The sequence below is a fragment of the Triticum aestivum genome, chromosome 3A, assembly GCF_018294505.1.
Source record: "Triticum aestivum cultivar Chinese Spring chromosome 3A, IWGSC CS RefSeq v2.1, whole genome shotgun sequence".
NCBI lineage: Eukaryota > Viridiplantae > Streptophyta > Magnoliopsida > Poales > Poaceae > Triticum > Triticum aestivum.
The window spans coordinates 718604812-718620109 of record NC_057800.1 but is presented as its reverse complement, the minus strand read 5'-3'; the positions used below and the strand labels follow the sequence as shown (position 1 = coordinate 718620109).

The 15298-nt window shown below is 44.3% G+C and overlaps 1 protein-coding gene across 1 annotated transcript; it reads right to left on the bottom strand.

Moving 5' to 3' along the window:
* Positions 1 to 1082: 1082 nt before the first annotated feature.
* LOC123059404 (probable NADPH:quinone oxidoreductase 1) lies at positions 1083 to 2018 on the bottom strand. The gene is made up of 2 exons (XM_044481984.1): positions 1869 to 2018; positions 1083 to 1724 (listed from the first exon to the last, which is right to left on the bottom strand). Exons 1-2 carry the CDS (start codon positions 2016 to 2018, stop codon positions 1236 to 1238), a joined length of 639 nt encoding a protein of 212 aa, XP_044337919.1. The 3' UTR covers positions 1083 to 1235.
* Positions 2019 to 15298: the final 13280 nt, after the last annotated feature.

Below are 15298 nucleotides of genomic sequence, written 5' to 3'. Positions count from 1 at the left end.
AGGAAGAATCATCTTCGGAAGAGGAAGAATCGTCTTCCGAAGATGAGAACGAAGACGAAGATGAGGCTTGATGTGTCTTTCGTTTATGTCATGAACTTGGTTGGATGAACTTGTGGGCATGATTTTGAACTTGTGGGCATGAACTTTTATTCATCAACTTGTTTGTGTGAAATTTATATGTCATGTTCATTGCTTTTTGAATGTTTGAAATCCATTTGTGTCCAAAATGCAATATATGCAATGCCCGGCGAGTCGCGCACGCTGATTTTTTGCGTGCTGCTGGAGCAGCGCGCGCTGCATTTTTGCGCGGGTGTTGGAGTCAGCGTTGCAGGCCGCGCAAAACCAGGCGAAGCGCGCGCGGCAAAGTAGTTTTTAGCGCGCGACGCGCTGGGCGACTGTTGGAGATGCTCTTAGTCTGCATATAAATTTTGTCTGAAGTCAAAGTATCTTTACTTTGACCAAACTTATAGAAAAAAGTATCAGCATTCATAATGCTAAATCAACATTGTTAGATTCATTATGAAATGTAATTTCATACTATATATTTGATATTGTAGATGTTGATAGTTTTTAATATAAATTTGGTCAAACTTTCTAAAGATTGACTTGATACAAATCTAATATGCGAAGTAAAAAGGACCGGAGGGAGTAGCATTAGCAGCGCTACTCTTTCTTACAGAACCACATACACAACTTCAAAAGTGAAAATTAAACCCTAAAAAAAGTGAAATAGTGAACAATACATACATATCCAACACCCAAAGGAAATGCAGATTAACATTTAGGTAACGTACGGTGCCAACTGCCAAGTTTCTTCTTCGCTCAGTCATCCGCTCCTCCTAGTTAGTGTTGGAGCTGGAGCGCAAAGGCCTGCAGCGTGAGGATCACCTCTTAGTTAGTTTTATCTATGAAAATCAATCTAGTTGACCAAACCAAATCAAAGTTTTGAAGAAGAAATACAAGGCTATAATAGTCATGCATATAAGAGATCAAAGAAGACTCAAATAATATTCATAAATAAAATTAATTATAAACTCACAATTCGGATCACAACAAACACACAACAAAAAGTGATCAGAACATTGTAGCATTGTATTGAGAATAAAAAAGAGAAGAAAAAAAATCATTACATCGGTTGATGTGAAATGTAGACAAACACAGTCACAACACGACTCCAAATGTGGATTTTTATGGCTTTGTGGGAATGTGGGATTGACGCAGCCACCCAGCCCTAATTAATGTTGGAGCCGGAGCGCAAAGGCCTGCAGCGAGAGGAGCACCTGCTTGAGCCGCTCCCTGGTCTCGGCGTCGACGAGGTTCCCGTCGGCGTCGAACTTGGGCGGGTCCTCGTACGCCCTGACCTGGAGCTCCGGCTTGTTGATGAAGTGGATGTCGAGGAACACCCCGATCTGGCGGAGGTGGAACGCCGCCCTGCCCCCGCCGCAGCTGCCGCCCGCGGAGACGATGGCCGCCGCCTTGTCCGCCCATCCCTTGTGCTTGCCCCTCGACGCCCAGTCCAGCGCGTTCTTCAGCGTGGCGGTGACGGAGTAGTTGTACTCGGGCGAGGCGAAGAGGAAGCAGTCGGCGGCGCGGACCCTGTCGCGGAACGCCTCGACGTCTGGCGGGAAGCCGTCGCCGTCGTCCGTCTCCAGGTCCGGGTTCGCCATCGGCAGGCCGGAGATGTCGACGTGGTCGATTCGCAGCCCCGGGATGCACCGGCGGAGCTACAACAAGGCCAGATAGGCCATGGCCCGCCCAGGACCGAAGGGAAAAAACATTTTATAGGAAGCCCAACCCATAACATTGCAGTTTGGTAGCACACTTTGCAGTGTCTGGCCCGCCCAACCTTTTTATGGTAGCTCCGCCACTGCCGGGATGGACTCCTCGCACAGCTCCTGGGCCGCGCGGATGAGGCCGCCGTGCCACGAGCCCTTGCGGAGGGAGCCGCTGAAGGCGGCCACGCGGAGGGTGGTGGTGGGCTTAGGCTTAGCCGCCGGCGATGACGCCATGGCTTTCATGGTTGAATCTTCTCGTGTCATATGCTCTGGTATAAATAGGCGTTCGACTGGGTTTCATCGTCAACGTTGGGCTGCGCTCGCTGATTCACCCACCGACAGTGTTTATTATACTGTATTATAAAACAGAGCAATGAGTGACAGCCCGACGTCATTTCGTAGAGAACCTTTTGGTTTCAAGGAGAGAGCGACCTGGCCGGCTTCTGATTCATCTACCCATCTTCATTTCATTGAGATGTCCATCGTTTCATTCTATGTGTATTGTGCAGAAGTGGGCCGGGCAATACGTACTGCTCAAGCTTGGTGATGGGCAGAAGTGTTCATCATTTCCACGATTCTTCGACCAGCGTACGCAAAGTGATATGGCCCCTCATCGTATAATTATTACGCCATTTTAGGAATCCTTTTTCTTTCTGCACGTTCTATGGTGGCCGGTGTGCCTGTCATGCTGGGATAGTACGCCCGACGATGGATAGATCTGCGAGCACACTTATTTTTGCGAGGCTATGGAGCTGGTGGATCCATTCATCCCGGGGCCAACGAACCTTGAGCAACCATTAACAAACCACGCCGGTTGTTGGCATCCGTGCATGCACGACGCTATTGCCGTCATCGGGGTTTTCGTCGTACTCCATGCATGATTAGGACTGCAAACGAGTCGAGTTTGAGTGAGTTGGACTTGGCTCAGCTCAACTCATATTATAATTCGAGCGAGCTCATACTGACTGCAGTTCAAGGTCGAGTTGTAGAAGATGTCTCTTGCTCAGCTTGAAACGATTTCAAGTCGATCTTGAACTAGCTTTGAGCTAAATAAGACGATAAAAATTGTAAAATCTACAACTATTATTGCAACTCAATAAGGCACAACATGACATAAAAAGCACTACAAAATATTATTCCAGTCCAAATATTGTTCAAAGACCCTTTATTTATTTATAAACTATAGTGCCAACATTATGACATGAAAGTGAAAAACGGCTAACTCTAACTGAAGGTACGCCCATCTCATCATGCTCGGGAGAGCTCATCTTCATGGACGAAAGAAAAGAAAAAAGAAGGTGCATATGCTTGGAACTTCTAGCAGAAATGACAGGATATTTAACACACGGCCGACCACATACCACATAACCGGGCTTGAATTTTCTCTACACTTAATTATGCTTCCATATTTGCTGGTAATAAAATAGAGCAAAAACCTAGACAACCTATATGGTAATAAATTATCCTATTTCCATTTAATATATGACATGATTATTTACATAATGATATTATGCCAAACTATCGAGCTAAAATTGAGCGAGCCAGTATTAAATCAAGATCGGCTCGTTTCTCGATCAAGCTACAGAAAGTGTCCAGCTCGTTTCTTTTTGAGTCGATCTTGAGTCAAGCCAAAAAACAAGTTGATTTCAAACGGCTCACGAGCCTCGAACTTTTCTAGCAGCCCTCGATCTTTCCAGTCTAAGGAGCAACGCACGGCACCGCTGGCGGCGGGGGCGGCGCCGGTCGTATCTTGGACTGCACGTGCACCCCTGCGCTGCACGCAAACAAGCAGGATCACTCATTTACTGCCTACCACATTGTGACAGCATGGCTGCTCGATTGCCGCTCTCAAGCACTAGCAAAGAAAACAGTGCATGTATACTACTCTCTTCCCTGCTCTGGGAGGGAAGTTTTGGCTCCCAAGAGCACATGCTGCCGGATGAGTAAAGCGACAAAATAGTATTTTAAAAAATCTGAATTTTTTGTGGATATTCAGGTTAGTGTCGCAAGCATACTTGACAATTTTCATGCGAAACGGAGTAGCAGTGTTTCATCTGTGAAAAGAAAACAAATTTGGGGTACATTTGGTGTTCAATTTTTTTTTACACGGGCCAAAATGCTTAATCTTTTTGCCTCAAAATTTACAGATAGCATTTGGATGTGATTAAGAACACATAAAAGTTTGTCTTATTTTTTTTTTGACATTTCAAAAATTATTTTTGGCACGCAAGCATGTGCTCCCGAGAGCCGAATTGAATTTCCGTCTTTTCCGTTCTAAATATAAGTCTTTTAGAGATTTATTAAATATGGACTATATATAGATGAATATAGACATATGTTAGAATGCAGATTTACCTATTTTGCTTCATATGTAGTTTATATTAAAATCTCTAAAGACTTATATTTAGAAACGAAGGAAGCATGATAAAAAAAGAAGACAATATTTGACCATCAAGAAATCAATGGGAGTCGTGATCTAATTGGCCTGACGTTACCATTAACCTGCCGTGCCAGTCCAAACTCCGTCAACAAGCATCCTCCCAACGGACCCAGAAACACGCGATGGGTTCCGAATCCCAGATCAAAGCAGGGATGCCGCCTCGGTAGCGCCAGCTCTCCCAGCGGGTGCTCCTAAGGCGCATGTACAATCATGGCATATGGATACAGATACTTCATGATAAAAAGTAATTTGAGATATACGTGTTGATTTTTTCTCCTCAATGTAAGCTACTACTAGTGGGCCTCGTCAAAAAATAGAAAGTGACTCTCACTACACGTGCATCCCTCCTCTCCACTTCAACTTTTTCAACTTTATGCACTGGACCACACTTTTTTCTCTAAGCACCTGCCTCAAAAAGATCCCGCTTCCCCATTCGAACCTATTTTTTCTGTTATCTGATCCTACATGGCATGTGAGGCATCACCCTAGGGCTATGCATTGACCATGCCCTAATCAGCGCCGCAGGCGCCGGTTGGCGCTACCGGCGATCGCTAGCGACCCCTAGCGGGCCGGCCCACCAACCGGCTCAGTAAGGAAAGCACGAAAAATAAAGATCTCTACTATTAAAAGAGAATCGAACGTCGTGATGGTTCGACCTCCTCCTTCCCACCTACGACAGCGATTGACGAAAAACCCTCAGCGTCACGCGAGGGCCACGATCGCAGCAGCCCAAAAAACATGCCACTCAGCCCACGTACGCGAAAACTGATCCTTTTTTCCCACGATCGATCCTACACCCTTTTGTCCACGCGAGCCCCACGACGCATGCGCTCCTTCCACGATCCCTACGAGCCCGCAGCCTCGCATTTGATCCCCTTGATGAAGAGACGCTCTCTCTGCGCAGCCTCGAGCAGCCACCGCCGCCATCACCATCCCCACGCGGCCACGCCCCGCCAGGCGTCGTGGGAGCTCATCGAGTGCATGTTGGGTCTCCTGCTCTCCGCTAGCAGCAGCAGTCGCCTGCTACCACGCCCCGGCCCTCCTCCGGTTCGTGGTCGGTCATGGGGTCAGTGGATCTCGCCGTCCAGGCATCTGCTGGAGTAAGGTGACGACCACCATCGCCTGGCTCCGCCACCATCTTCGGTAGATATGCCGAACACACTCATACGGTCATACCCATCGCGTCTCACTCTCACCTCCTTCCCGGTCCAGACACGCTCGCCCTGCAAGCCATCTACGCGACGTCGTCGCCGCCTCTCCGATCTCTCTCTCTCCCCGTCGGACGCCGCTGCCTCTCTCTCGTCTCTCCTAATTTGATTGCGGTGATGGGAGGAGGAGGAGCGAGGTGGCGGAAGGAGACGGGATCAAGAGGAGCGAAGCAAGTAGCAGTGTCAACAACAAGCGTCAGCGGCCGATTTGGCAGGGAAAGGATTGAGCGACAGGTTGGTGTGGCTGATTCGGCGGGAGCAGAGCAGCCACGCCTGGCCTCTTCCCTGCTTTTTTCTCTTGGATCTTTCCCTTTTTTCTCTGGGGTGGCAATGGGTTTGACGGGCAGAGGAATTGCCTATCTCCAATGACGGTTGTGGGCTGGTTGGTTCTTCACCGAGGAATGAACAGAGAAATTGCTTCTCAAAGGTAGTGTTGAATACCTCGGTTTTTAGGGAGTGTTGCATATCTCGTTGAAGTTTGAACATAGATGAGATTGATTATCTTTGCAGCTCTCTGATGTTGTGCACTTGGGGACTAGATTGGTTACTGAATTTTCCACTAAAGGTATATATGCTTGATCAACAGTGTGCTTATGTCGATCGATAATGATACATATTTTGGTGATACACAGTATTTGTTATACGTATATAGGAGTGGTTGTCAACCTATTGTTAGTTCTGCAACCTGTTACTTATATACATTAAACATTTCAGATTGGGTGGTCTCCAGTTGAATTTCAACGGTCCAAGGATTCTGTAGAAGTACAAGATTTTAAAGAGAAAGGGCTCACACATGGTCACAAGAATGAAGGTGGAGTGAAAGGAGGAGTGGAGAGAAAGACCTCTCTCTCTCTCTCTCTCTCTCTCTCTCTCTCTCTCTCTCTCTCTCTCTCTCTCACACACACACACACACACACACACACACACACAAGTACGCCTCTATTATCTTTTTTTTATGTAACCATGTCAGTATTTCCTTCTATCACAAGGCAAGTTTGTTCCCATGATGTTATGTTTCACAAGGGGATACCCATTTATTGTCTTCCATTTTATACCTGAATAAATATAGTCCGAGGTTACCTAATCTTATACTACAATTTCAGAATTTACCTATATGTTTTTTTACATGTTCAACACATGTTCTTATTGCTAAAGTTGTCCAAACATGATTGTACAGTGGATACAATTCTTTTAAATAATTGGTGTTGTGGTATTTGTGTGGCACTGATCAAACAACATATGAATCATTGTAATCACCTACTAATATATTGTATGATAGTAAAGCTGAAACTTAGAAACAAGCAGGAACTACCAATAGATACTAAGAGTCCCAATAAATACTTTTTGAACCTACTATCTTTGGAGAAAGATGTCAGCATCTAAATGTGTGGCATAAAAGTTTGACAGATAGAATGGTGACAAATTGTGTTCTCATGGTCATGCTATATATTGTGTTAAGTTATGATTCCAAGGTTTTTATGGTATTCAAAGAATACGGACCATCAAAACATGAACTCTCTTCTTCATCTAATGAAATGTTCTTCCTTGCAGGTTATCCTCTGAAGAGCGACAAGACATGAGTTGGGCCATTTGGTATGAGCTTAATCATAATAACTGGTTACAGAACAAGAACTACAAATTTAAAGCAATAATAAAGAGCCACCCGGGTTAATAAAACTGGGAAAAATAACTCGGAAATAAAAAAAATTGGAAGCTCCGTTGCGGGACTCAGACCTAACCATTCAAAGGAGAAGCAGTGGGAAAGTTTTGAAGATTGTTGTATGAGCTTAACAATTTAGAATAGTTCTTAGCTGGTTAATAGGATTTAGGATCGCAAGCAGATTTTTTACATGTCGTCTACAGGGAGTTCTCAATACGTTATTATTTCTCATTTTTAGTGTCACACAATGCATGGAGTTTTTGTAGATTCAAAATTTTAGCGTCTTCTTTTTTCCTCCAAGTAGTATGCACCAAATTTTCATTCTTCATGTATATTGCAGCTTGAATAATATTTAATTTCCCTCAAGAGTTATGCACTCCACATACTTCTCTCTATGAGATTGGAAATCTGTTGTGCATTATGGAATATCTTTTTAATTATTTTTCTTTCAAAAACATATCACAGAGTTCGGAATATCTGAAAAATATTTGGAATAACATAGCAAGTTGTGTACACCTACCTTTTCCCTAAAAATCACATGCCCTTTTTGATTTGGAAACATCTGTATATTCTAATTCAAGAAGCGTCAGGAATATATTTTTTTATCAATCTAAACAAATTTTGTAGGAGCGATCAAAATTTGAGGGTTGCATAACCAGTTGGTGTTATGTTTACACATGTTTTAAGTACATATCATGTTGCAGTACATAGCCAGGGGCATTGGGGCTCCCTCCATGGTCTGATCTACTCATGCTCCGACTGATGTATGTACTCCTGCTGCGACTTCACACAGAATAGAGAGAGTAACATTATTGGTATGTATATGCATTCTTTCTAGCTACAGAAGCAAAGATCAAAGTTTGTCCATTACAACTACTCAATTAGTAGTTCAGCATACTGTTTCTAAAATAATAGGTCAATCATGCATACTTTTATTTGTACAAAATTGTTGCAACAGATAGTTACTCTGTACTGTTGTAATTTAATCTGGCAGCTGCAGTTGTTTTAAAATGCTACGAAGCTTAGTAATGGAGATACCGCAGATGGTTGAATGGTCGCTTTCTGATTTAATTCATGCTTGGTTCTCGTGTTGATGAGATCAAAGGCCTCTTTGCCCCCTCCACCACTGTGTAAACGATGTACTTCTAACTTTTCGTTCTTATTTTGTATTGGACATTTGAATTAAATAAAAGGGTTTATAATGGTAGATGATTTCACTTTTTCCTTGTATAGCCAAGTTTAAAACAAACACTACTTCAGTAAATGCTTGTACTCTCCCTCGCTAAATTCAGGTTTTTGCTTAGGGAGTTTTCTATTTGCACGCAAGATTGGCGTGAGGCATGAAACAAATCATGGGTGAAACAGAAGAATCCCTTTGGTTTTTATTGATTTCACTTTGTTGGGAGGGTTTGTAAATGATAAATGTTGTCATTTTCCCTACTGTATATCTATGTAGCATAAAGAACTTTCAAAATGAATTTTGTTTTCTCTAATACCTTCATTTATGTTTCATTTGCACTCATACCGACTGATCTAAGCTTCTGAATGAATTAGGTCACTCGCCAACACTATATTTAGTAGATGAAGTGATCTATCATATATTTGTATCCTTACTATTTTTTGTAAGAATAGTCCGCAAGTATGACTGCGGAGACCTTAGAATGTGCACTGTCTAGACAGAGTCTTCCAATGAGATATTGGTGCACCTCTTTTTTATCTCGTACTCATCTCACTTTTTTGGTAGAGGCTCAACCAATGGTGCCTGTATATCAAGAAGCAAAACTTCCCTTGATTCAACAAAATGTCATCATAGGATGTTGCAGCATTTGTAATTTATAAAATAACATCATAATTGATGGAGTCAGTATCAGCTATGAACTTGTTTCATATTATTGAAGGTTTTTTTTTACCTTGATTATCCATAGGCCCAACCCCAACGGTGAGGACATACAAGGGGAGTTGGTGCCTGTATACTATTTTTTGGCACATCGTTGTTCATTTCCAGTGATACATGAAGACCAGTTTATAGAGAAGTGCCCAATCCATGGCAAGTATATAGACTACTGACTTCTGAAATGATGACAATGCTAGAGCAAGGACGGATGAACATAATGGAGGGGGCGGGGGGAGGGGGAGACAATGAGAAAGATGCTTGACTGAGAGACCACTGAGTTTTTATGTCATGCTCAAAAAAAGAGACATGATACTGTTGAGGAGAAAAGAAGCGGAAGAATGAATCGTGCTGCTATATGGGGATGGATACCACATGCTATCACGTTTGATATAGTTGAGTCATCTATTTTGAAACGAAGGGAGTACATCATTTTTCTCTCCTCCGCTGTCATTTGACATACAATTCTGAAATACATCAATTATTTGACCAATGTATTTTTTTTGTTATTCCATGGCAACGCACTGGCATTCAGCTAGTTTTCATAATCGTGAAATATGGGATCAGTGGGATTCAAACCCAGCACGTCAGCGCACAACTTTACGGGATAAACACCCGACCATGCTAGTTGTTTAGTATACAGGTAGAAACCCGGCGAAGTTAATGTTTACTTTAGTAAAGCATTAACATATAACCAAAATAAATCTCATTGAAAAAAAAAGTAAATTTGAAAAAAAGATCATCGATTTCTAGAAAAGTTCATCATTTTTTAAGTAATCGATTTTGAAAGCGTTCTTTGATTTTTGAAAAGAATTCATCGATTTTGAAAAGTGTTCATCGATTTTGAAAAAAAGTTTATCAATTTTGAAAAGAGTTCAACAGTTTTAAAAAAGAGTTCATCATTTTGAAAAGAGTTCATCGATTTAAAAAAAAAGTTGGACGATGCTACACAACGCGCGCGTTGTGCGGTCGGATCTCGCGGCCGACTATTTTAAGAAAGTATCCCACGCGCAGTCCCTGCCAAAAAGAGCAGTTTCACCCTCCCCTCATCCCTCACGTTGGCAGAGACTCTCCCCACGCATGTGATCTTCCCTCACCCCACCAGAGAAAACTTTACGCCCCCCAGATCCGGCAGAAATCACATATTTGACCTGAGGTCCAAATCAAATCACAAACTGACTTCGTTCCGAAAAAATTTCACTCTGCTGACCCTTTTGTGTGGCGCCCGACAGCTAGGCGCCACACACTAATATGCAGCACCTCTCTATTGGGCGTCGCACCTCGTGCCAGCGTGGCAGCCCTGGTTCAGTTGCGGCCCCACAGACAGCACTGCAGCGCCTCAGACTTAGGCGCCACACTTGTAATGTGCAGCGCCTAGCTCTTGGGCGTTGCACAGTGAGTTAGAGCGCATCGGCCCAGCCCGGCCAGGCAGTTCTTCCCCCTCTTCGCTCTCTGGACAGAGAGCAGCGGCGGCGCACCCATCGAATCCCCCCCCCCCCCACATCCCTCTCAGATCTGAAGATTTGATCCGTGGATCCGATCTCCAATCCATCCTACTAGGTAAACTCCTCCATTCCCTTTCTTTTCCTCCGTAAATTTATTGCCATTTTAGAGATTTGTCGAAGATTTGATGGAACCCTTGATTTGCTTGATTTAGGATGTGTAGTCATAGTGGTAGTACCGTAGTGTTGTTGCTTAGTTCACAATATATAGTTCTTGTTAGTGAAACCCTAGATTGTTTTGTTTATATATATATATATATATATATATATATATATATATATATATATATATATATATATATATGAGATGCCTATTTATATAGGTAACAATGAGATGTTTAGTTTTGTAGAGATATATGATCTGTTTTTTAGATATATATTAGATGTTGATTTTATTTGAAATATTAGATGTTGAGTTTATTTGAACACATATGACATATTCATTGTGTGAGAAGGAGATGTTGAGATTTTGTAATTGAACACATATTAGATGTTTAGTGTATACCGATATTTGAGATGAAGATGAACTCATATATGTTTATTGTTTGAACTTTGTAAGGATGGTTTGGCTTCTCGACGATGTCTACGACACGAAACACCGGGCCTACATGATGTGCGAGAAGGAGATGGTAATAACGAGTAATCTAAATATTTTGCCTTAAGTTGAAATTTACATGCCCTAAGATTCGTCATTACTTGTTTTTTGCAGAAGCTTGAACCTTTGAAGATTCGGTATCACGGGGTCTCTGGTCCTGCCATGCCTTACGATGAGCGGTACACACCGTACATCAAGCAGGCAGGACTACTCCCGTGGATTCAGTTGATCAGCCGGTCCATGCCGAATCTGAACGCTCCACTGGTGTCCGCTCTTGCTGATCGGTGGAGGCCGGAGACGCATAGTTTCCATCTTCGGACTGGGGAGATGACCGTGACGCTCGAGGATGTCTCGCTGATCACCGGTCTTGCTATCAACGGGATGCCTCTTTGTATGAGCACCGATTCTGATGGGTGACGCGAGAAGATGATTGCTCTTATCGGTATGGCTCCTACCGAGGCTGAGGCTGATGTAGAGGAGGGAGAAGAGAAGAAGAAGGAAAGGAAAGCATCCAGAGCTGCTTTCACGTGGATTCAAACTCACTTTGCGACGTGCCCTCCGGATGCCACTGATGACGTGATCCAGACACATGCTCGTGTCTACATGTGGTATGTTGTGTCGAGGACTTTATTTCCTGACTCCACTGGCAAGAACGCTCCATGGATGTGGCTGAAGGTGTTGACCGTCTTCGATAGCAAATGGAGCTGGGGTTCAGCGACTCTTGCCTACTTGTACCGACAGGTAGTTGGTCTGTTTTGTGATCAACTCATTTCTTCATTAGCAATGCAAGCTTGCTGTCAAGTTAACGTTGTTTTTCTTTCATATGCAACTGGACGATGCGTGTTGCAGGATCACAGATAGTGCAGGCATTGGTGGTAATATGCTTCTACTTGCTGTATGGAGCTGGGAGCGTCTGCCTGTTGGACGCCCGAAGAGCGTCAGGTTTAATCCTTGGTATGAAGATGAAGATGACGAATTACGGCGCCCCACTTGGGCTTACAAGTGGGATGTGGTTTCCGAGATGACGAACGATGTCAATCTCATGTACCAGAAGTACGTTGCCGAGTTGGACACGATTACGCCTGAGCAGGTAACGAGGTCATTACTTCAGTCATTTCTCATGTTTGCCTAAAAAAATTCACCAATTTTGCATTGTTGCCCTATTTCATAGGTGGAATGGCAGCCATATGGCGCCGATGACATACTTGGGTACACCCCGGAGTTTACCATCAACCCGATGTGCTTGCGGGATAGGGATCTCTGGCGTATGCGGTGCCCACTGATATGCAACTGGGCTGTTGAGTTTCATTTGCCACATCGCGTGTCTCGTCAGTTTGGTCTGTTCCAGCCTCACCCGCCGGAATGGGTGGATACGGACAAAGCACTTCATAGGTAAGACAGCATGAACTGTATTGACTAAGCATCCTCACTCCTTGATTTTGCTAATGTTTGGTTTTGTACCATGCAGGTTGGGCAGGAGAAGGCAGCGGAAGATAAAGGACTGGGACAAGCATCATGCTTCGTATGTTACCCGCTTCCAGCTTTGTGTGGAGGAAGCTCGTAGCAGTGCACGCGCCAAGCTTCATGAGCATAGTCCACTTGCTTTTGATAACTACATACGATGGCTTCTTGAAAATACTCGAGTTGAGATATGCTCGCCGGCATATAATGAGGATATTCTTGAAGAACCCGTAAACTTTGAGGATCTATCAAAGGGGAAGTACAACAGAGATGTCAGGGTAGGGCACGGAGTCCCTGCTGTTCCGGTGATTAACTATGTGGTAAAGTGTTTCTTCTTTACTTTCCCGTTGGCCGTATTACACATGTTTGAATGGCTAACGTGTTCATTCTTTCTCATCCGCAGCGCACCGAGATCAAGAAAGCAACTGATGAGAGCCAGTCTATTCTGGAGGAAACACCGGCTGGAAAAGGCAATGATGATGGTCCACTACGAGCATTCCTCAAGGTACAAATCGCATTCACTATGAGAGGTAGTCTATGTTGCGGAGTTTCATATCTTCCACACTTGTTCATGTTATAGCGTCAGGCCAAGAAGTTAAGGCAGTTATCGAATCTTCTCGGTTGCCGTGATCCCGAAATTGATGAACCATCTGCCTCTAGGTCTGGTACACCATCAGACCCCTCATCTCACCATCAGAGGGACGATGTGAGTTCCTCATATGCTTATCAGGATGATGAGGGTGCGATCACCCAAGAGGTATGACTAATCCTTTAGATGTGATTCTCACTTGATTACGACGCCGGTCTTCACCATATTGTTTGATTGTGTGATAGGGCGATGAGCTTGATGATGACATGACTTTGGCGGACGCTCAACTTCGGTCCCCATATGTGTTCAAGCCTAGGCAGCCCAGACGCCGGTACACGCCCAACGACTTTGACAACAGAGGCAACCCAAAGGTGGTCGTAGGGACCTCGCGGATGGCTAGCTTGGATCATGAGGCGGAGGCGGAGGCGGAGGAGGAAGTGCAGGAAGAGGAGGCTTGTCCATCCAGGAAGAAGAAGATTGCCTGCAGACGTGGCACCAGGAACACACGCGGAAGGCATTAGTGTTTGTTACTATGGAAGTGTTCTCTTGTAGCCGTTTCGTTAGGTTGATGAACTTGTTTGGTTATGTTATATGTTGGTGAACTCTTACTATTGTGGTATTTGTGTTGTCCTAAAAGATGTGATGTTCAAATTATTAGTTGTCTTTGTTCAGTATTTGTCCTAAATGATTTTGTCTTTGTTCAGTTGAATTGTTCAGTATTTGTATTTGCCAAAATGGAATCTGTTTCTGCAGTTTGGCAGTTAACAGCACTGCAGCGCCTGACAGTCAGGCGCTGCACTGTACTATGCAGCGCCCAAAGCCTAGGCGCTGCACCTCACAGTGCAGCGCCCAAAGCCTAGGCGCTGCACCTTACTGCAAAAACAAAGTTGACAGCACATTCATTTCACCGGAACATCATAATACTTACAATGACTGCATCATCACAACAATTTGAACAAACAAAAATTTTATGCCGACGAGTTCATAACTTAAGACAATTCGAACTACGACATGGTTCACGACACATTCATTACAAATGACAAATGGTAGCTTGCCCTAGAAAATAGTTCACCAACATCTTACATGCCCTCACAAGTTCACGACGAGTGCACCGAACCGAAGTCCCTACTGAGTAGAGCGAGGCCATTTCCCCTTCTTGTCACGGGCCGAGTCCTCCTCTTGCGCCTCGCGAGCCTTTGCAAGCTTTCTTGCCCTCTCCTCCTCACGAGCAAGTTTCGCTTGGCGTGCCCTCTCCTCGTCTCATTTCTTCCGCTCCATCCTCTCCTTCTGACGACGCTCTTCCTCCAAGCCTCTTCGAAACGATTCTTCGAACCGCCGTTGCCGCCTAAGACAATCTTGGTATTGGTCCTTTTTGACATCTTCTGGCACTTCAAGATCTATCCACCTGAAGTACTTGCATAGAGGAGGCGGTGACTGCATACAAAATTTTTGTTAGTTTTGACACACATTTGATAGTAACATTTTACTTCTTGAGCTTACCGGTGGTTGGTCATAGGCGTTAGTTGGAAGTGCACGATCATAAGCATAGTTCGGGCATACAAAATATCTCCGCCCTTCGTCCATGATTTATTTCGGTCGGTGGATACCTTCACCTTGCAAACATCTCCACACCAACATGGCGGGATGTTGTCATCTTTCTCCTTCACCTTGTCCAAAGATGCGTCCTCCCACTTGTTCGGCATGTCTTCTTGGTTAGCACACGGTGGTCTCGTCATGGAACCGGATGAAGCCATGCCTACAAAACCGATAATTCTTGGTTAACCCTAACCCCCACTTAACAATAACACAATCCTAACCATAGCATAACCCTAACACCAACATCAAACACGCATACCCTAACCCTAGCATACCATGAAAGCCTAACCAACCCAAATTAGCAAAGAAACTTAACATCATTCAACAAATATTTGCAAATCCAAGCCAAAACTAGGGTTTCCCCAAAGTAGCAAGATTTGAGCAAATGTGACAATTCCTATGGATGAAAACGAGGGGAACGGAGGAGATTACCTTAAGGGAGGGTTTTGCTTCGAAATCCACAGTCAAATACTCCGGATCTGAGGAGGATTTGAGAAGGGGAGAGAGGAGGGCAGAGGGGAGGCACTGAGCTTCGGGTTTGTGTGGGGGTGGGGGTGTGTGGGGTGGGGATGGGTGGGAGG